We start from the raw sequence: 23,539 nt of genomic DNA, 5'->3' as shown, positions 1-23,539 counted from the left end.
GAGGCACACATTCACACACAGGAGGTGAACGTCTGAGGGGTTTGAGAAACACAACAGACCCTTGAGGTAGAGGGGAGGGATTGCTAGCTTTGGAGTCACTAGTTGTTACAAGTTACGTAAAGTAGAAGATGAAGGGAAGGAAGAAAGATAGAGAAGGGAAAAGAGAGCAGTCACTGTTTAGTTCTAATAGCTATTCACCCACAGGATCAAGGTCTAGGATGATTCTGGTACAGACAGCCCATAGCTGTATGGGATAACCTGTATTTGTAAATATGAATAATGGTGACAGCTTTGCAAGTGGTGCAGGTTAGTAGTTAGACATTTAAAAAGTATTATAGTCTTGCTGCAGTTCAACAGGATCAACAGAGTAGTGAGAATTTTAAGTGAAATTCTGCTGATCACAGCATGTCAATTTCACTTCTGAAATCTCCTGGTTAGCGTGTATGCATATGACAAGATTGTAGATGTATATGTATGTAGGGCTGCACGATTATGGCCAAAATGATAATCACGATTATTTTGATCAATATTGGAATCACGATTATTAATCACGATTATTCATCATGTTAGGGAAAACATCTGTATTTTATTGCACTACTTTTAAACAAAATAATAGGAACAGTTTATAGTGTCCGGTGCTTGTTGTAAACAAACAGAGATCACTAAGTGAACACCTCCTGCAGCAGCAGCACATACACACTGTACTGCTACAGAGCTAACTGTTAGCCTATTAGCAATTTGCAGACTGGACGCTAAGGGGTTAACATCCCCTCTGGCTCTGCAGCTCGGAGAGATTGCTGCAGGAGGACTGTGCCGACCCTCGTGGCTCGTTAAGAAGAGTAAGAACGAGTCTCCAAAAGTCTCCAATAACACGAGAAAAAGTCGCTGGATTTGTCTCCAGTCGTTTTTTTGAAACATCGTCGCTAAGGGGGTCTGAAAAGTCGCTAAATATAGCAACAAAGTCGCTAAGTTGGCAACACTGCTTCGCCGGCTTTTACAAATGGAGCTTGTTGTAATCTCCCATGCTTTTTTGCTCAGACACCATTGTGCTTTCTATGAAATGGACTGAATGATGGCCATATGAACATAGCTTACTCTGATCACATTCATGCTTGCATGCGGTTTGTGAATTGGAATCTGACTGCATATTACATTTGTTTTCCTTGCAGCTTTAGAGCACCTCTCACATTTTTTTGCAATGTACAATCATTAAAAAATGATGTGAAATAGGAAAACCTGGCAGTGTTTGTCAGTCTGTCCCCCTATTATTAATGGCACTTTTAAAGACTGATTGGTCAGTTTCTTTCAAATGTGTTTTTCAAACTCTGAGGGCATCTTTATCCTGCTCCTGCAGCATGTTGCTCCTCTTGCTCCAGCTGGTCCTGCTGAAGGAGACGCATTCCCAGACCCCCACAATGCTCAGGGGCGTTAGGGTCATGGTAGAGGGGGTGCAAGGGTCAGATGGGGGACTCCCCAAGGGACACAGAGGAGGGGGATTGTGGGGACAAGAAGACAGAAGGGAGTGGAACCGAACTTTAACACTGACTACATTTACATGAACACAACAAACCAAGTTAGTGGGAGAATTCAGGACCGGAAATTACAATCTTTACATGTGCTAGAACAACTTTTTTTCCCCAAATCATTAGCGAGATGAATAATCTTATAACTGTTCAAAAAGAAAACATTCCGAAGTTCGTGAACATGGATGAATTTGTAAACCAACCTTCTCCTAACTCCCACCCTTTAGCTATTGCTCTGATCTAAATTAAGCTGGTACTGTTGAACTTGTTAGATGACTTAAAAGGCAATGGTCTTGACATTTGATTGGCTCACATTAGCATATAGCCACCCCTCCCCCATCTCTCTGATTCATGGTGTGAAGCATTGGTGCCCCATGACTGATTTATCAGTCCTTGAAGAATTTTGTAAATGTTATTTTTACTCTAAAGATATTTGGAAAACATCAACTTTTGCCTGTAAATTAATGGTGGAAATGGCAGTTGTCTTCAGTGTATTAAATCACTATAAATCTTTTTATTAAAAAGATAAGTAGAAAAGGTTCTTTCACCAAATCAGTCAGTTTGTAACCGGAGCTACGACTGCGTATCAGTACTCACTGAGCTGAGACACGACCGATCGTTCAGTTCTGTTCACTAAGTGAACCGTGAACGACTGAATAAGTCAATGAGCTGAGAGTATAGTTTGACAAAGCAACAGTTTGCAAACTGAAAGCTGCTATAACAATCATAATTTCACAACATCAAATTATTAAATAAAATAGTTGGCAGTACTTCCTACTTGGAGACATGAGAGAGGGGTGGAGCTTGAGCGACTGCGACTCTCTCAGGGCTCCGTTCACTGTAAAAGTACATCTATTGAATGACTGATGCTGAGGCGGAGAGCCAATCGGGGCTTCCGTTCACTTTACTACCTTCAGTATACCAACTGAAACACTGACTGACCATAGCCGTGTTACGACTAGGGGTCCGCTCACTCTGTGTGTCTCCACTACAAGTTAGCCCCCAGAGGGATTTAGAGACTCCGGAGGTGACGTATGGTTTTCGCCGTCGCTAACTGTGCACAACGTCAGCAGCTGAAAGCAGCATGGCTAATTATGCACAGAGTCTCGGCTGATCATAAACATAGTGATTGTGAATTAACAACATTGCTAACGGTGCACAGAGTGTCTGGTGCTTGTTGTAAACAAACAGAGATCGCTAAGTAAACCTCCTGTAGCAGCAGCACATACACACTGTACTGCTACAGAGCTACCTGTAGCTAACTGCCTCCGGCTCATTAGCGGCTCGTTAAGAAGAGTAAGAAGGAGTCGCTGGATTTGTCTCCAGTCCCTTTTTGAAAAATAGTCTGGGGGTCTGAAAAGTCGCTAAATTTAGCAACAAAGTCACTAAGTCGGGAACACTGCTTCGCCAGCTTTTACAAAAGGCGTGTGTTGTTGTTGTGTAGAGTACTACTCGTCACATCCTGCTTAGCGATCTGTCCAATCAGTAACCAGGCTGTTTTCAGGGGAGAAAAAAGACCCTGCTCTTCAACAGGGACGAAAATGGTCCTGACAAAAGCCGGCTCCGGACTGCTCAAATTCAAATTAGGGGCATTTCGACAAGTGAGACCCACCTCACTTCGGGTATTGTCCAGGTATTACCCTGTAGTGGGAAAAAGCCCTCTGTCCACAGGGAATAGCAGTTTGCTTGAGAGGGATCTCCAGGGCAGCAGGTGGCGGTAATGTGAGGAAAGGGGTAGACTTGAGCAACCCGTGCTAAGGCGCTTAGATTCTAGAGACACTAGATGGGACGATAGTTCATCTGAAGTTGAGAAAAGACAGAAACTTTTCAGGAATTGATTCCGTACGGTTAGTTCACCTAATCGATTTGCTCTTTGAATGAATCATTTGGGAGCTAGACATCACTACTGTACAGAGGTTTTATTGATTTCATAGAGAAATTGTGAAAGTGTGGTTTTTTACCATTTCATAAATATAATTTAAAGAAATAACTGCAGTTGTAAATCTAATACTTCCTGAAGAGAGTTTTGGATACATTTTGGGTTTTTTAGGTTTGGGTTTCTTCTTTTGTCTTGAAGTCTTCACTTTATGTCCCACCTACTTTTCTCCTCAGTCACCCTCTTTCTCGGTTTTTCTTTCTCATACTGAAAATTGACTCTAAACCTCAAACTCAGGGGAGTGGACTCTTTCAAGGTTAGACAAAGTACAAACAAAGACAGAGAGAGCTGAATGGAATAGGCGGCATGATAAAGTCAGAGGAGACAAGAGTGAAAAAAGTGTAGAGAGGACAACATGAAAGTTGAACACCAAGGAAGAATATTTCTGGAGGGAGATGGACTGAGACAAGATGTAGATAGAATGAGACCGCTAAAAATTCAAGATGTAGAAAGGAGTTGAGGTCAGAAGCAAAGGAGGAAGAAAAAAGTGACTGTGAAAAAGAGATGACTAGACCTGACAGAGGAATGCGAGAATGAAAGGCCCAGAAGATACCAAAACAATTGTCATAACTAAAATATGTATAAGTATTATCTTAACATTTATAATTTAAATCGCACTATTTAGTGCTTGGAAGAACTGACTTGGCTTCAACTTAGATACTGGATACTAAATACATTGACACATCAATCACAAGAAAATAGTGGGAAAACACCTTGAGAACAGAAGATGAAAGAGGTGGAGAGCTTTGAGTTGTTATTGAGAAACTGTTGCGTTGCGTAGGTGCATGTTGAGTTACTGTTACTGTGAAGTCTGGGGGGACATCACTAACTGGCTGCTCTGCAACACACAAAAGCAGTGGACATATATGAAAGCATGTAAAGACATTAATACATATTTGTCTATGCTGCGCAACTATATCATGCATCCCACTGATGTGATTGCTTCAGAATGTCTAAATGTTAGTTAGTTCCATAAAGCATAAAGTGCCGATCCGACAAAAGACTTTTGCCGACAAGAACTTTTTCATCTGCACATACAACCCACACAGCAATGATACAAAGCCAGTTAAAAATCTGCAGTTTCCCTTTAAACCAGACCAGTCACATTTTTCTGCCTGTAAAACATGCACCAAAGGCCAGCATGCATGCACGCACACCAGATGCACGCACACACAACATTCAGTGTGGCTGATGACTCTCATGTGATGGGGTTTAGAAGGGCTTGCAGGGAGTCAAAGAGATAGAATGCAATACAAGAAATGGAAACACGAGTGGTGCAAGATAATTAGTTTGTTATAGATTTAAGCAATAGCTCACGGCTGTGTTATGTTGGGATTATACCACGGCTAAGGGGCGTTGTTATGCCCGTCACGAAGCGGCCCAACGGTTACCAACTATAGCCGTGTTTCCACTAGGGGGAAAGTGGCCACCAGGAAAGTCTCAGGCCACACCCTCTCAACAGTCCACTCGCTCTGTGTGTCTCCACTACAAGTTAGCCCCCAGAGGGATTAAGAGACTCTGGAGGTGACGTATGGTTTTCACCATCGCTAACTGTGCACAACGTCAGCAGCTGAAAGCAGAATGGCTAATTATGCACAGAGTCTCGGCTGATCATAAACATAGTGATTGTGAATTAACAACATTGCTAACTGTGCACAGAGTGTCTAGTGCTTGTTGTAAACAAACAGAGATCGCTAAGTAAACACCTCCTGTAGCAGCAGCACATACACACTGTACTGCTACAGAGCTAACTGCCGCTGACGGCGGCTCTTCTTAACAAGCCGACTCCTTCTTACTCTTTTCAATGAGCCGCTAACAAGCCGGCCTCTGGCTCGTCGTCGTCTCTCTTAACACCACAGAGTTGGTCTTATTGGTCAGATAGCCCCGCCCCCAGCCCCTGACGTAAGCGGTTTGCGGTTCAAGACCAGCAGAGAGTTGGTGCCGCTGTGGAACCAGTGTTCCTGGCCGTGAGCCGGTTCCTTGGCCGTCAGAAACCAGAGAACCGGTCCACAACTGGGCACTAGCCGGGAACCAGCTTGGTCAAAAAGGGGTGTGATGCTTCTACTTCATCTTCCAACACTCTTTTCCTCACCCGTCTTAGCTTCGATCTCATATCATTTGATTCAGCCTCCACTTGAACTCTCTGTTTTTGATTTTCTGTTCAGCTTCTTCATCTTAGTATCACGTCTTGTTTTCTGTCGTTGTTTTTGCCACACATTCTTCTTTGTCCTTTTTGGGGGTGCCGTTTTCATTTTTGAAATGTAACCTTAGTATAGATAGTATATAATAATAATATATATTTCATAAGTGTAGCTAAAACGGCCAGGAAATATTTTGGAGAAGTGCTTCACGTTATCATTGAGAAATGATATTGATGACATTTTATCTGATTTGCCTTGGAGCTTGTTCAGATTAGAAGAGAAGTCTTTCTGGGTTTAAACTGGGACACTTCAAGTTTCAGGGATGAGAAATTGAAAGAAACATTACAGATGGTGAGTAAAATGTTATTCCTCTGATGGGTGGATACAAAACCACAAAGGCATGAGGTAATACAGTTTTGGTGTGCATTGTTGGCTGATTTAGGAGTGAAGTAGCAGGGTAGCTCATAATGATTGTGTGTGCTTTTTGTGCAGAAGAACTCTGGAACTGCTAAGGTTGGGATCTGGTGACTGGTCATTTTTGGTACATTGTCACTGATTAATCAAGTAAATGTACACATTGAACAGTGAATTCAAACCTGTTTGTGTCTTTTAAATACCTCAGAGTTACTAGCCCTCATTTATGAAATTAACATACAGCAGAAGTTACGATCAAATCTGACATCTGGTCTCAACTCGTTTACGTCCACATGTCCACATGTCCACATGTCTGAGTCGGATACTTGTTATTAGACTATTGTATTGGCATCCAAAGGCCTGGAGTGGATAAAACTCAGTTGTTGTTTTTTTCTGAAATAGTGACAAACCAAAGAATGTTTATATTATTACAAAATCATGAAAAAATGGAAAAAACCCTAAAATTCTTTAAACAGGCTACTAACCGAGGCTATTAAATGTTTACCATTATCTTCTGCTATTAAATGTTGATATTAATCTTCTGATATTGATATATCCCCATTTAATTATAATAATATGGTATAATATAACATTGTAGTGTATTATAGAGGGCTATGAGGTAGCATTGCAACGGATCACAAAACTCACGGTTTGGATCAGTGTCACAGTTTTGATTCACGGATCGTATCATTTTTTCGGATCAGCAAACTAGAAAGAAGAAAATAGAATATATCTTCATTTTATTTGATTAAATATACTTCTATTTCATTTTGTACTGGATGTTTTACATTCATTGTAAATTTTGCTGAACCAACATGAACCTCTGTCACTGTGTATTTCTGTACCTTCTTAAAAGGTCTATTTTTGTCTTATTTGTTATTTGTAACAAGTGCACATTACAAATAAAGGCAACTTAGAAAAAGGCCTCTTAACTAAATTAAGCCGTAATTTTTATATTATGTTTTTTTTTAGCTGGCACAATTATCTACACCTGATTATAGTTTGTTAGCCACTTAAGATTTAAAACTGTGCAGAGTCAGTGTCTGGAATTACTTAACAGAAAGGAACAGGAAGTGCTGGCTCATCTCGGATGTGACTCACTGTTCTTGAGGGTTTCATGAAAGTGAGAGTAGCACAAACACCTTCATGAAGCATGACCCAACCCTAGCATGACCGCTGGTCAGCCTGCCGTGTGTGTGTGTGTGTGTGTGTGTGTGTGTTCTTGTACTTCCTACATAGTGAGGGCCAGAAGACGTTTTTAACAACAGAGTGAGGACATTTTTGCAAAGTGAGGACATTTCGGACATTTTTTGAGATTTCAGACTTTGTTTTAAGGGTTAAAGGTTACATGATAATGATAATTAACTGAAACTGTATTGTGTGGTTACAAAACTAACTAAAGTTATAGTGAAAATGTTCTTAATTTTTGTCTTTGTCAACTTTTTCCATACATAATGAAGATGGATAAGGCAAAGGAAATAAAGGCAAAATTTACTGTGACCTCTTTGAATCTCCCACCAAACAAATACCCCGTTACAAAAAAACTAAAACGAATAAAAACTAAAATAACTCAACTAAAACGAGCAAACTCACTCTAAAAATTAATTAAAACTAACTGAAATTGAAAACAAAAATTCACAAGAAAATTAAAACTAAAACTAATGAAAAATCCAAAACTGTTATAACCTTGCAAGGGAATTCACTATTCCAATGAGGGCCCTCACAAAGATAGAAGTACAAAAGTGTGTGTGTGTGTGTGTGTGTGTGTGTGTGTGTGTGTGTGTGTGTGTGTGTGTGTGTGTGTGTGTGTGTGTGTGTGTGTGTGTGTGTGTGTTCCTGTACTCCCTATATAGTGAGCACCGGAGCACGTTTTTAACCAACAGAGTGAAGACATTTTTGAGAAGTGAGGACATTTCGGCCGGTCCTCACTTCTTTCAAGGCTTGTTTGAGAGTTCGGACTTTGTTTTAAGGTTAAGGTTACAATTAGGTTTACAGTCAGGTCCAAAAATATTTTGACATTGACACAATTTTCAGCATCTTGTCTCTGTACACCACCACAATGGGTTTGACATGAAACAATGAAACAATGGGTATTTACATCCAAATCAGGTGAATGGTGTAGGAATTACAACATATTGCCCTCAACCTTTTTAAGTGACCAAAAGTAATTGCTGAAAATTGTGTCAATGTCCAAATATGTGTGGACCTGACTTAGGGGTGTGCCATATCTTATCGTTCACGATTATACCGGTATATTTTTTTTATGGGTAAAAAAATGCATATCATGATATTAGCAACATTCCTACTTCTTGACGTAGTGGTGTAAGGACTTCCCATTAATGACCTAGACCATGGCGGCCCGCTATAGTATCATATGCTGCGCTAATGTCACATTTAGAGCTACTGAAAGTATATCTACACTTTTCATAATATCAAGTTATTTTGCGTTTTGTCTGTCACCCGACCCACACCTTTCCATCCCCCTCTGACAAAATTAAAAAAAAGTCATACTATAGCATGTCGATTTTTGTCAAAATAGCTCAAATTTTAAAATGCCTAAAAATGATTATTATGGTCACTTTATACATATTAGTTGTATAGTTTGTCCATGAATTAAAGAATAACCCATTTTATGGGATGTCCAAAAAAGTGGACGAAAAAAAATGTTATACTATAGTATGTCATTTTTTGTCAAAAATGGTCAAATTATATAATGCCTTAAAATGACTATCATAGTCCTGTGTGTGTGTGTGTGTGTGTGTGTGTGTGTGTGTGTGTGGACTGAAAGAAATATCGTGATAATCTTTTAGAGCCATATCGCCCACCCCTAACCTGACTGTATGTTAGAGTTAGGGTTGGGTATTTAGTTATAAATGTGAAGAGTTAGGTCAAGGGTTAGGGAATTCACTATTCCAATGTGGGCCCTCACAAAGATAGACGTACGTGTGTGTGTGTGTGTGTGTGTGTGTGTGTGTGTGTGTGTGTGTAGGGAGGGGTCAGTTGTAGAGAGAACAATAAAGACCAGATGGCCAGTCTCTTCCTCCACCTGTCTGAGGTCTCTTTTTCCTCTCTCTCCCTCTCATACATTTCTCACACACATATTTCTTAGTTGACTTTTGCTTATAACCATTCACCAAACACAACAACTTGTTCACAATCCTGATGTGGACAGTTCATTAAGCTCAAGTGTATATGTTCTTGGTTTTGTTAAAAGACTATTTTCTAACATGCAGAATAAGGATAGGCCATTGGGTTCATTATTTAAAACCCTGCTCTCACATACAAACTCTTGCAGAAATCCATGGGGCCACACCCAGACATGCTGCATTTATTCCAACTGTGACTGACATTTGAAATCAACAGCAGACCTTTTAGTTATCCAGCTTTGACAGAAGAAGAAATAAGAAGGCAATTGGTACTGTTTTCCCACATTCTCTGTTTTCTGCCAAACAAAATCATTTTTTTGTGTTGCATCTGTTGGACGTCAGCGTTTCACTTTGTGCCTCTGAGAAATTCCTCTTTTATTGGAATTGAAACTTACTTTTAAACATTGTTTACCTCCTGGCTACAACCAAAAAGCTGTGAAAATGTTTAAGTCTGTGCTCCAAATACAGAATATTCACCAAACTTGTTTGTTTGTTTGTACTTTTATTTCATAAACCTTCGTCGCTGCATATTTCTGTAATGTGTCTATTTTGCTGCTGTTGTTATTTGTAACGGTGCACTTTGCCAATAAAGTTGACTTTAGGGGGGAAAATCCTCTTTTTGGCCGTATTGCGTCCTTCGGTGTTATTAACTCTGGAGGCGAGCCTTCTGAATCAGGTATATATTATAAATATATTATATATATTAGGGCGTGGTATTTAAATGAAGCTTGTTTCGAGCCGCCACATTTATCAACAGCCGATCATTCTAGTGCTGTGATTGGAGAGATACGATCGTTTGATAAATTACATGTGGACCCTGTCGTAAGATGAAATATACACTCAGATCTGTGCTGGTGTCTACGCTCGTTTGATAAATGAGGGCCATAGTGTCTAATCATATGGTGGATGACTACAATTTAAAAAGTTCATTACAAAAAAATTCCAAAATTGAATGAATATCACTGAATTTGATGAACACAGCACTGATGTGTAGTGTAGCTCGATCTGTTGGTTAGTCGATACATTGGTCAATCCATTGGTTGACCACTCCTGAAAATGTGCCCACCTTTTGGCATCATTTATTATCATAATCAGATAATTTATAATCATCCAATAATTTTAATTTGTCATTCAGAGATCTGGCAAATATGCACTGTTACCCATATTGACATTCTGACAGACAGGCTGCATTAAATATATTTAGGGATTTTCACAGGCCAGCAGCTGCAACACTACGCTTCTTCTATAATCAGTGAAACTGACTGGCTTGCAACAAGCTTGATGCTTGACTGACGCGGTGATGTCCTGTTTTGACTGGTGGTGAAGCAACATAATCCTACAAGCAACTTGGGTAATCTTTTGGGTTGGTGGGACAGGTCCTGAATATGTCAAACTAGGGCTGCACAATTATGGCCGAAATGATAATCACGATTATTTTGATCAATATTGTAATCATGATTATTAATCACAATTATTCATTGTGTTAGGGAAAACATCTGTATTTTTATTGCACTACTTTTAAACAAAGGAACATAGGAACAGTTTTTAGTGTGTGTACAGAGTGTATGGTGCTTGTTGTAAACAAACAGAGATCGCTAAGTGAACACCTCCTGCAGCAGCAGCACATACACACTGTACTGCTACAGAGCTAACTGTTAGCCTATTAGCAATTTGCAGACTGGACGCTAAGGGGATAACATCCCCTCCAGCTCTGCAACTGGAAAGACTGCTGAAGGAGGACTGTGCCGCTTCGACTCGTTCTTACTCTTCTTAACGAGCGCCGGCTTTTACAAATGGGCCGTGTACTACGCCACATTAGCGTTCTATCCAATCAGCAACCAGGCTCCTTTCAGGAAAAAAAAACTCCCTGCCCCCTGGTGGTTGGTGGACTACTGGTGTAGAAAGTCCTTGATTAGATATGCAGGAGAGCTGCATTTAAAAATGGAAATATCACAGACGATCAGGTTAATTTAATCATGGTGGCCAAAATCGTGATCACGATTAAAATTTGATTCATTGTGCAACCCTAGGTCAAACCCCAGCTCTTTGAACCAGGAGGTTTTGGAGGAAGGAAGTTATGTCCGGAATAAGTATTTTTTAAAGATTAACCCTGCTCTTTATTTTTATCTTTTGGTGCTTAACCTACTGCAAGAGTTTGTGTTGGCTATACCTTAATGTTATCCAGCATTAACAAAGTGTTTAAAACAGTGATCCTGGAGTAGAGTACAACAAGGGTGGTCACTTGTCAGCACTGTGGTGGTAACAGAGCTTGCCACATTTTACATTTCGTAACACAGGAATCCCACTGCAAAAGGTTTCTTCTAAAATCAGACAAAGCCCTTCATGAGGGCCTACAGTGAGGGTAATGCCTCATTTCTGGTTGCTAAAGCTTTTGTGTTTACAGTTGCTGCTCTTAACTCAACCCAGTTCATTTTGTCAAATCCTCCCTCCTAAACTGATAATGTCATATGTAATAGGTGGAGTGCATTTGCAGTGTTGGTGAATTGAAAGCATGGAGAATCAGTAAAATAAATTGGACATATCTCAAAACTCACAGTAGGGCGCAGCAGATTTTAGAGAATATTTTTATATAATCGTAGTTCTGATAGTGAGTTAATTAAACATGCCTTAATACCATCTTAGGAAAAACAATTTGTTGATTAATCAGCACCAGCCTAATATACTTCTAAAGCATTCTGATCCCAGATGTTGATGTCCTGTTCAGAGACAAATCCAGGTTCTGTTTGCACAGATAAAGCTTGACTACACCCAACAATCACAGATGCTAATTGGCATTCAGGAAACAAAACCCACAAAACTCCTTTCCTGTAATAGCTGCTGACATTAATCCTCTTGTTGTTAACATAGGGGAGGGGTTATGAAGGAGCACCCATGTGGTTTTGTCCTGTTGGAGTGGTCATCTTTAGTGTCATAGATGGGATTTTCAGTTTATCTTCACAGCAAGTCCGTTGGAGTAACTAGATGAAAGTATATTAAAGATGAAGTGAAATTAAAAAGAATATGAAGTATTTAGTAATGATAATTACCAAAATATAGCAATTTATTCCTTTATTGTTTCTGTTTTCAAAGTCTAACTTCCTGTAAATTAATATTTTGGTGATCAGATCTTTGCAAACAAGAAGAGATGCATAATTGTATTGAATATTTTCTTTTACTTTTTGCCCATGGCAGGAAGTGTTTTTGTGGAGCTGCCTCTGTCCCACCATACCAAGCAAGGTTATATAGTTAGCAAAAACAAACAAAATAACAAAAACAGTTTTGTTAACTGAAATAAAAATAAAAACAAGTTTTAAAAAAACCGATAACTAACTGAAACTGCATTTTGTGGTTACAAAACTAACTAAAATTATAGTGAAAATGTCCTTCCTTTTCATCTTTGTCAACATTTTTCATAAGTAAACCTTTTTGGTTGATATGATATCTATTTCATATATTTGGTTTTATGACTTAATAAACTTATTGGGGCTGAGATGGATCAGACAAAGGAAATAAAGGAAACATTTATTGTGACCTTTTTGAATCTGGCACCCAACAAATACCCCATTACAAAAAAACTAAAACTAACGCTAAAACTAATAAAAACTAAACTAAAACTAAGCATTTTCCAAAAAATAAAAACTAATTAAAACTAGCAATCTCACTCTAAAAAACGAATTAAAACTAACTGAATTTGAAAACAAAAATTGACAAAGAAATTAAAACTAAAACTGATGAAAAATCCCAAACTATTATAACCTTGATACCAAGTACAAACAGCCCGAGCCACCCCTATCAGAAAAACAGAATGCAGCGCAGCTTAGCCTCAGTCTACTGTCTGACTGTCTGTGAATGAACTCATTCACTCGTTGAGAGAGAAATTACATTTCACGTGGTAATCAGCAGGTCAAGTGCTCCCGCCACGCCGGATTTAGTCAACAGAGAGTGACAGAGAAAGAGGGGGGTCGTATGCTTCACAAACACTGTTTTTGTCTTTGTCTCATGTTTTAAGATCACTCTGTCTCTTGCTGTAACATGTACTCTGTCCTCCAAAGGCATCTACTGGCAGATCATTTAAGGGAATCTTGCAGCAAATTAACCCTTTGATGCACAACATATAAACACCTTCTAATGCACAACATGGGTCAAAAATGACCCGCATTCATTTCCCATGTTATTTCATGGCTGTGTGTTTGAATATCTTTTTTTATTATTACAACAGATTATATCCATTTTCCTTTCATATTTTATGAAGAAAAATAGTTTTTGTATTATTACATCAAGTTTACACACATGGGTCAAAAATGACCTTGTGCATTAGAAGTGTAGTGATACAAAAATTGATACACATAAACTCAAATTGTTAATTCAGTGTAACCATGTTTGTCTTATTTTTAAGGTTTAACTTTAAAAGAGTTGTTAGAACCACCAGATTACATTGGAAAATCCCATATTTTAACATTTGAGCCACCAAATAATAATTTCCATTGGAAAAACACCATTTAACACAATAGGATAGTTATTATTTGCGTCTTCTTTGTCAGGTTTTAAATTGGTGACAACATATAAACACTTCTAATGCACAACATGGGTCAAAAATGACCTTGTGCATTAGAGGCGTAGTGATCAAAAACAAGTTAATTTAGGAAAACCTGGAATACTGAATGATGAAATTAATTTAATAATAACATATAGAATATAAAAACTTCATTGAGTGGGGGATATCTTAGTTTAATTATGAGCTCTCTCTCTGTCTCTGTGTCAACACCAAACAAATGTAGTCCCGTCCATCCATTCAACTTCTTCCTTTTGATGTCTGTGTGCTGATGCCACTCTGCCAATGTCACCTCACGTCTCTCACACTCACTCTCAAACACACACACACGCACGTATGCCTTCATCTCGTAGTCCTGGCATGGACTGAATAGCCCGTTACCCCTGGAGACTACGGTAGTTTCTGGTTGGTTAGTTTAGGGACCCTCCTCCCACCCCTTTGTCCCACTGGGAGACGGAAACATTGCTGTGCTCTGGTATTTGTATTTTTGAAAATTATTTATTCAGTTGTGCTTTACAACGCTCTGGAGTTATTGGAAAAATCTTTATCTGCAACTGTGCAGAAATACCAGTTTTAAATTGAATCAATTGACAAAAAGGTGTGCAGCATTCAAATGTTGATTAAGAATGAGCCTCTCTGTAGCTTTTAACACCTTATGATACCCGAGCACTGTCCTCATGGTTCTTTCCTACATCTCGACCAAGGTGGGACTATTCATTCAGTGTATAGGTCTATCCTTTCCTTTTTACTTTATCTCTCAGTTTACTGGCACCGCTACATGTCTTTCATGTGGTGAAGAGGCTCTTGGTTATCTATTGAAGAAAGGTATTGGGACAAAGTTATTAACACAGCCCTTTTTTATATTTATATATGTATATATGTGTATTTCAGGAACCATCCGTCCTGTGCGAAGGAGTTTTTATGACCCATCCTCGGCCCCAGGTCAGGGCTGGCAGTGGGAGTGGGAGAATGATGGGGGGACCTGGACGGCCTATGACATGGAGGTTGCCATTGCCATAGAGAACGCCCACAACCGGCAGCAGCCCTGCCTCGACCTGACACCACTCGGCTTCTGCTACCTCATTGATTTTCAGAACATGACACAGGTGTGTTTGTATTTTATTCACCAACAAAATCACCTGGAAAGTGCTACTGTGAGGATCCCATAGGGAGGCTAAACTAATAATTAGAAATCTCCTAAAACTAATGTTTTACCCTGTCCTCCTGCAGGTAAACAGACAGAGCCAGAGGTGTCGGAGACTCCAGAGACGTGCGGACATGGCCTACCCTCTGGTGTCGGGACCTCTCCCAATACCCAAAGGAGGTAGTGTAGGAGGAGGTGGAGGCCTCACAGGAGCCCTGCTGGGTGTTGGTGTGTCGGGGGCCAGTATGGGTGTTGGAAGCTCTGTCTATCCCAATGGGGTCTTACCAGCTACTGGACTAGGCCAGCCTTGTTCCTGCCAGCAGTGCATGCTGGTCCTTAGTGTAAAGTCCAACACAGGAGGCCCAGGGTTAGGAGGAGCGGGGATACAGAATCTAGGTAGACGCTCATTAACCATGCAACGACCCAAGAACTCCACAGCCATCGCCTCTAAACCTCTGAGTCCTTCTAAATCAGCCACCCTGGGGCGAGGACAGCAGCAGAACTCCAACTCCTACGCCAGCTACTATCAGACGTTGCCACATGGTCTCGCCATCTCCAAAAACATTGCCTCTCCGAGAAGAAATGCCCAGCTCTTTGCTCAGTCGCTGGCTGCCCTCAGTGCTGGCACCTCTTCTCTGGGTATCTCCTCGTCTTCCAACAGGCCGCCTCCACCGTCCCTACCACCTCCTCAGCCTCCATCATCCAACCTCAACCAGGTTCCTCTGTCCATTCCAGCCAAGCAATCCTCATCTTCAGCCAGTGAATCAGTGCCAACCGCCACATTAATTACCCCTGCAAACAGCGTGACCACGCCCCCTTCTCCTGTGCCATCTCCATCACCGGTGGTGATGAAGCCCCAGCGCTCACTCTCATCTGCAGCAACAGTGTGCCATGCCCCATTGCCACAGAGATCAAGTTTAGCCGGGCTGAGCAGACCAGCGTTACAGAGGATTGCAATGGCCCAGTCCAGAGCGCTCATAGCATCAGGGTGAGTAAATTAAACCAGAAATCAGTCTGCTTTTCCTGAATTTCTGACTTGAAATCACGGTCCATTTAGATCCATTAAAATGTTCCTTTTTTGGGCAGGGGGGGATTCATAGTCTTAAGTCAGAAACCTTCCAGTTTGGTTGCTACTTGCAAGTTCCACCAGTTAAATGAAGAAACTAAACATCCCGACACGATATCCTGACACACTAGTGCCTATAGATTTTTTCTTTCTTTCTTTAGATCTTCTAGTTTCATATGATACCAGCAGGCCTGGAATTTCGTCATTTTAGGGGCAAGGCCACTTGGCCTTTTGTGTTGTCAATTTTGTAAGGGCACAAAGGCCAAAAGCCAGGGCACCAAGGCCATGAAATAAAACAATGATTTTAAGTCCACGTTCATAATTAATTTAATTTAAGGACTAGAAATGACGCTTCTGAGGAAGATTGGAGTCTCAGTTGAAACTGTCAAGCAGGTAAAGAAACATCTCCTTGTAAAGTAAAATGCATCAATCTCGTGCACTTTGAGAGCTAAATGAGAGCAAACACATCACATAACATTTTTCACAGTCGGGAGATTGTCCCAGTATTATAGAATCTTTGGTATCCTATACTGTGTCATTTTTAATTGCTGTCAACATGCTTTCCACTAGGACATTGAGCGGCCAGCCACTGTGGAAAAAGCCCCCCCCTATAATTTTTTTTCCATAAATGCCCAAAATTGGTGGCCTCCCGCAGCTATTCCATCATATACACTAATCTTAATCATTGAATGTTTTAAGAATTATTTTAAAGGAGAATAAAGGTTCTTGTATATTTTATTTTCGGCATCTTATTTTGACAGTCTTCTTGTAAATTCTGTGGTGGATTCTGTTATCACACTGCACTCATATTTTGAAAGCTGCATGCGTTTAGCAACAGGAATTTATTCAACAGTTTGTCACAGTTTAGTGTGATTAAAACAACTTTAACTGTTAGCTAATGTTAGCTCGCGGCTAACGAACGGCAAATGCTAGCATATGACTGGGCCGGTCAGAGATATTTGGACCTGTGACCGGCCGCACCGGTTGATAGTATTTAGTTCAGCATGCGCATAAACGCAGACGGTTAGATACGGAGAGATGATGTGGAGACGAGACTGATACAGACAGGTAGGCACGGCAGCTTGGTGTGTTCAGTGCGTGTGTGTAAGTGTGTGAATGCTCATATGTCTCCAGAGCAGACGGAGAGCTGGGTCGGAGGTTTGACTGACTGACGGTTGACACTTTGCCGAGGCAACGGCAACACAACGCAAAATAACTTTATATTATGAATAGTGTAGATAAACTTTCAGTAGCTTGAAATGTGAAATTAGCACAGCAGCACATGAAACTGTGGCGGGACAGGTTGGAGTGTTTGAAGTCTTCTTGCTTGGCCGGTGATAGATTTGTCATTATAGCCCGTCAGAGAGGTTCATGCCAGGCTCCAATCAAAGCCACCACTGATGATGAATGTCATCAAAAGATGCTTTTTTTCTCAAAAGATGCAGGTGTCAAAGCTGTGTTGGCTTGGATACCAGTATCTCCAGTTTATTCCTAAAAGTGAGCCTCCAGATTGGAGGATTGATTGTATGTTATTGTTATTATTATATTTACATATTATTAGTGTTATTAGTAATGTTATTTTTAAGTTGATACCTTGTATTTGTGTTCCAGTTTCAAGGATTTTACTAGCAGCATGTATCTCACTCAGGGTATGTTCTTATATTATACAGTCCTATTGCTATCACACTTTGCTTTGTTTGTTTTTCTGGTTGTATGCTGGTGTTTCAGACTAGTAAATGGGGATTATCGAGAATTTAAAGAATCTTCGTGAAAAATAGGAACACAGGCTAGCCTGGCTAACACCAGACAAATCCGCTAGCGACGCTAATCACCACCGCTACCGGTGATCTCGCTACGAGCCGGGGGACAGTGGAGCCGCCGAGAGACCTTTCGCGTTTCAACTTTCGCTCTAAACTATTTAAAACACTATCTACAGCTAAAGAGAGTTTCACGTCTGCAGCAGCCATGTTGGATCCGTAAGAAAACTACAAGCTTCCAAGTGCAGAGTAGTACGCGTCATCGTCTTGCCGTCCCTCCCCGTTCTGTGATTGGATCCCTAAAACAGGGCTAAGAAACTGCCTTGGTTGCCAGACTGCCTGGAGGTTTGAATGTTTTTACATGTTTTTACCATGTTGTCTTGTTTTTAAAGATGTTAATGATTTTAGACTTTGTAAGGTGACCTTGGGTGACATGAAAGGCGCCTATAAAATAAATGTATTATTATTATTATTATTATTATTATTAATTAATTAAATTCGAGCGTGCAAGGCAGTATGGGTATACCCAGGCTAACCACAGGCAACTTGAAGCTCTAAAATGTTTAACTGAGACATAGATATAAATTTGTGACGTACATTATTTGTGCGACCAACACCCAGGTAATAAGCAAGGAAGTGGAGCGCATCATCAGAAACATACCTCTCACTTGAGTCTGACAGTAATCGAATCATGTTAAGCAAAATGCTTGACAACGTTGCTTCAGTATGTAGAGTCTCTACAACAAGAAACAGCATGATGTGCAGTTCTTCCACCATCATTGTTTTCAATGCACACGCCACTCCAATCACTCTGTTTCACCATGCCATTGCAGAATCAGTATGAATGTCTTGTGTTGTCCATCTGTGAAGTGGTATCTGTAAAGCAGGGGTGGGGGGTGGGGGGATCGTGCGAGAGCACAGGCGTGCGAGTGTGAAGGCCATAGTTCAGCAGTACCTCCCTCTCTCTAAGGCTATTTTATGTATACAAGAGTATGCACAGTGCAAAGGTCAGCAGCCCCGCGAGGTGTACGCTCAGACTTCTACTTAACCATCTCAAATTGAAAACCACTGTGGAGACCTCTGGAATCATGTGAACACATTTGCTGAATTTAAATTTACCTTAAACATAAGAGGCGGTAGAACAAAAACCATAAATTTGCAAGCCTGAAAGCCCTCTTTCTGTCTTGAATGCCAGCAGTATAGGAGCATTTACAGGCTGTCAGACTGATGGACACAGTTATCTGAGCCTTTGGAGTCAGTGGAATCTAAGGTTGTCTTGTTTGATGACAAAACAGAGTAAGGATAAATAGTAAACTGCATACACATACACCCTAGTCATGGAAAAAGTTTTTAAATTTTGTCCGTGAAAAAGTGTGTGAACCATGTATTTAATACATCTTTAGTGTCCTTTTGTTTGTTTGTTTTTGCACTAATTTAGTTGATCAAAATGTTGAGTGGGTGTTAGTGTGTTCCTTAAAGCAGTTGGAGTTAGAACCAAGTTGTTCGGGACTATTTGCCATACAGCAAACATATTTTGGACTTTTTGGCCATACTAGTGAGATGACTTTCATCAATGCTGAAAAATGTCAATAGTTTTTGGATAGATGGTTATGACATTTCATATGGAATATGAAATTACGTTAATGGTCCTCAGAGGACAAAGCCTTCCAACTTTAGTGATCCAGGCATCCATAGCCGTATTTCCACTAGGGGGAAAGTGGCCATCTGGAAAGTCTCAGGCCACACTCTCTCAAAAGTCCGCTCACTCTGTGTGTCTCCACTACAAGTTAGCCCCCAGAGGGATGAAGAGACTCTGGAGGTGACGTATGGTTTTCACCGTCGCTAACTGTACACAACGTCAGCAGCTGAAAGAAGCATGGCTTATTATTATAAGTCTCCGCTGATCATAAACATAGTGATTGTGATTTAACGACATCGGCAACTGTGCAGTGTCTGGTGCTTGTTGTAAACAAACAGATCGCTAAGTGAATACCTCCTGCAGCAGCAGCACATACACACTGTACTGCTACAGAGCTAACTGTAGCTAACTGTAGCTAACTAAGGCCGCGTTCAGACTGCAAGCGAATCTGATTCAAATTGGATTCCTACTCAAATCCGATTTTTAGGGCTGACTGTCAACACTGTTTTTAGCAAGTGTCCAAATCAGATATAGCTCTGTTCAGACTGGGCCACATTATTGACTGATCTGACAGGTTGCTGTAGTAACGGCGTCAGATCGTCTGACGTTGTAACGGCTACACAACAAACATGATGGAGGCAGGTCACCTCAGTATATTGGCCTTATCACTGTCCAGTAGAGGTGCAGAACATCTCAGACGCACCAGGGGAGAAACCGGGAGGATGGACGCCCCCGTTGGGCCCGTATGAGTCGGGCGCAGCTGCCGGTGGACACCTCGTCTCCATGCTGCCCTCGCTACGCGTGCCGCGTAGAGTGCCGTCACGGACAGTCAAAACCGATCTGAGTGTTTGGAGCGGTTCAGACTGAGACGCATCTGTCCAAATGCGATCTGAAACTACCTCCCGAAGGAGGTTTCGATCTGGTTTGCAAAAATCGGATTTCATGTTATTTGTGACTGTTCAGACTTCAAAAGAGCCATCCAGTTCCAATCTGGATGGGCTAAAAATCGGATTTTGGCTAGCAGTCTGAACGCGGCCTAACTAACTGTCTTCAGCTCGTTTGCGGCTCGTTAAGAAGAGTAAGAAGGAGTAGCTTGATTTGTCTCCAGTCGCTTTCTTGAAAAATTGTCGCTAAGGGGGTCTGAAAAGTAGCTGAATTTTGCAACAAAGTTGCTAAGTTGGGAACACTGCTTTTCCGGCTTTTACAAATGGCGTGTGTTGTTGTTGTGTAGAGTACTACGTCACATCCCGCTTAGCGTTCTATCCAATCAGTAACCAGGCTGTTTTCAGGGGAGGAAAAAGACCCTGCTCTTCAAAAGCCGGCTCCGGACTGCTCGTCTTCAAATTAGGGGGGTTTCGGTAAGTGAGACCCTCCTCATTCTGGCTATTGTCCGGTGGTGGAAATGGCCCTCTAGGTCCTTTCAGGATAAAGTGTAATAACTGGTGAGCCTTAACTTTACATCTAGTGCCATCTTCAGGTCAAAATTTTAATTGGTCCACGTTTGATCAAATATCTGCAAAACAAATTGTATTTCCACCAGCTTGTGCAAATGAGCTGTCAGTATGGTCTCACGGATTGCAGCTGCTGATAGCACCATGAATGTTCTGCAGCCAAGTGCAATTTTCCCAATTTTGCTCATGATTGCAATTATCCAAGTGATAAAGTATAAATGCGGTAGAGGCTGAAGTGTTGGTTGTGAGGAATGAAGCCTCAATTGACTCCCAAGAGACGTGTACTTGGGCTGTGGCTTGTGTTGTTATTTTAAAAGACCAGACATGGCTCATTTAACTGCAACCATAAGAAGAGATAAGAGACACGCATTGTGTATTTATGCACAAGGCACAAATCTTCACTGATGAATGTTCTGTGTTGTTCCACACATCCACCAAAAGGTAACAAACAGTATGAGACTGCATCAGCTGTGGACATCCAGGGAGTCAGATTGAGAGCAAAGTCCTCTAACTGAATCCCAAAGGTTTGAGTGAACATCCCTAAAAATTGCGCTCGGTTACCACCAGCTCTCTGAAGACACTAATCATTTCACTCTTACTGCATTTGGCAAATAGTGCTGATGATTGTGAATTGGACTGTTTTAGTAATGAGGCTCATTTACATAGAAAGCAGCCAATTTTGCTCCAAATGTCTGCACAATACCTCATTTAAATACGTACAATGGGCACAGAGGCACTCTCTGCCTGGCAGCGGAGTTAGATGCCTTTATGTTTGCTTTGATTATAAGATTTGTTTTTGTCTTGTCTGCACATGCAAAAGCTGCGCAATCCTTTTGTGACTTTGACCCTTAGTCTTTAATATGACGAACGGATACCCTTACCCTTTTTTCTTGTCTCCAGCTTTGTCATGCTTCACAGTCATAGTGAGGAGGGGCTGGTTATAACCAGCTTCCAGTCACAAGTGATTCTGCAGGACTGCAAAAAATTTTACTTTCCATGTTGTCATACAACAGTTAAATCTATTTAGTCTAAACAACAGGTGTGTGTTTAACTTTTCATGTAAAACCCCTCTTTCAAACTAAAACCAAGGTAAGATAGTTTTGAGAAGTAGCTCCCCCAACTCTGCTAGATGTTCCCTGCCCCCTCCTCTCCTTCCCTGACTCCTCTCCTCCCTCCTCTCCCATCGCGTCTCAGCAGTCTGGACCCCTCAGAGCCTCATTGTTGGTCTCCACAGTAACCTTTGTTGGATTACCCAAGCCTGGGCTGCATTAGCAGCACAATGCCCAGCCTCTGCTCGTTTTTTCTTCTTCCTACTCTCTTTTACTTTTCCTCTCTGTGGTCAGACCTTTCCATACTCTTTACCTTCAACTTCTTCTCTGTATTTCTGGCTTCTTTTTACTTTCCACACGTTTTCACTAGTTTAATTTCTCTGGCTCTGCTTCCTTTTGCCAGCCTGTGCCAGTTTTTGGCTATTGTAAACAGAACTTTTCCAGTTAGTAGTGATGGCTTACTCCTTATTGAATGTATTAGAGAGGATGGGATGTTATCGGGTGTAAATGTGTTGGAATAACCCATCATATAGATGCAAGTGCTGATTTAGTAGCATATTTATATTTGGTAATTATTTTTCGGGTGGGGGAGTGGTAGACAAAGGTACCAGTCCAGTCAGCATTGTTCCTACCCCCCATCACAATTCAGACGATGGGGAGGTGTGTGTGTGTGTGTGTGTGTGTGTGTGTGTGTGTGTGTGTGTGTGTGTGTGTGTGTGTGTGTGTGTGTGTGTGTGTGTGTGTGTGTGTGTGTGTGTGTGTGTGTGTGTGTGTGTGTGTGTGTGTGTGTGTGTGTGTGTGTGTGTGTGTGCGCGCACAAGACAAGGGCTCATAGGAATGGGGTGGGGGGCACAAGACAAAGAAGCCAGTCAGCAAACTGTCAAAGATTGATCACACAGTGGTGCAAGAAATCAGGCCAATACCAGAGAGAGGGAGGGAGTTGGCACACACACACACACACACGCACTCACACTCACTTACTCACGGAGGGCGATGCCTGGCTCTGAAGGCATTTCACAAATACACACACACACACAAACACACACACTGTCCTTCTCTCTCACACATAGCAAATATTGACAATCCTAACAAGAGATGCAGGAAGAATGTGTTTACTCTATCTCTAGTGGGAGATTATAGGAAGGAAAAGACAATGACTGAGTTGAGGAAAGATTCTTGCCAAATTAGGCAGGAAGGGGTGCAAGAAAGAGAGAAGTGGATAAAGTCTGTATCTGGGAGAGAGATGATAACAGAGAAGGAGAAAATATGCAGAATGAAACCTTGGACAAAACTGATAACACTGAAGGAATGAGAAGAATTAAATATTGAGACAAGTTAAGAAGGTGAATGCACACAGAAAGAATTTGACAATTAGTTCCCAGAGTATCTGTCTTTAATGTCTGATAACTTTGCTTTTTGTGGCTTCCAGAATAGGTTTATAAATAGTTGTTTCAGTATAGCCTAGATGCAGTGGCGGGCGGTGCATTTCACACTTAGGCCTTCAGTGATGTCCAACTTAGTCAATAAATACCTTTCATTTTGCCAGCATTTATAACACCAGGACTGGAGAGTAGTTAGAAACACACTTAAGCACTACTAGGCATTGCATCACCTCAGTTGTTTACAAAATGGGCTATTATCCGGCGCATTTTAAAAATCAACAATACCGCATCAGCAATTAAAACTTATCTGATATGCTACTGTCAAAATTTAAAAATAAA

The 23,539-nt window shown here is 41.1% G+C and overlaps 1 protein-coding gene across 2 annotated transcripts in view; it reads left to right on the top strand.

Moving 5' to 3' along the window:
- Positions 1-23,539, top strand: part of LOC131973184 (E3 ubiquitin-protein ligase DTX1-like) — a 45,954-nt gene that overhangs the window by 7,422 nt on the left and 14,993 nt on the right. For both annotated transcript variants that reach the window (XM_059335084.1, XM_059335076.1), the window contains exons 3-4: positions 14,604-14,818; positions 14,943-15,844. In XM_059335084.1, the coding sequence (XP_059191067.1) occupies positions 14,604-14,818; positions 14,943-15,844 (1,117 nt within the window). The remainder of the gene's footprint in view (positions 1-14,603; positions 14,819-14,942; positions 15,845-23,539) is intronic.

This window comes from Centropristis striata, chromosome 1 (assembly GCF_030273125.1).
Source record: "Centropristis striata isolate RG_2023a ecotype Rhode Island chromosome 1, C.striata_1.0, whole genome shotgun sequence".
Lineage (NCBI taxonomy): Eukaryota > Metazoa > Chordata > Actinopteri > Perciformes > Serranidae > Centropristis > Centropristis striata.
The sequence above is the reverse complement of the archived record's forward strand: the minus strand, read 5'-3'. Positions and strand labels throughout refer to the sequence as shown.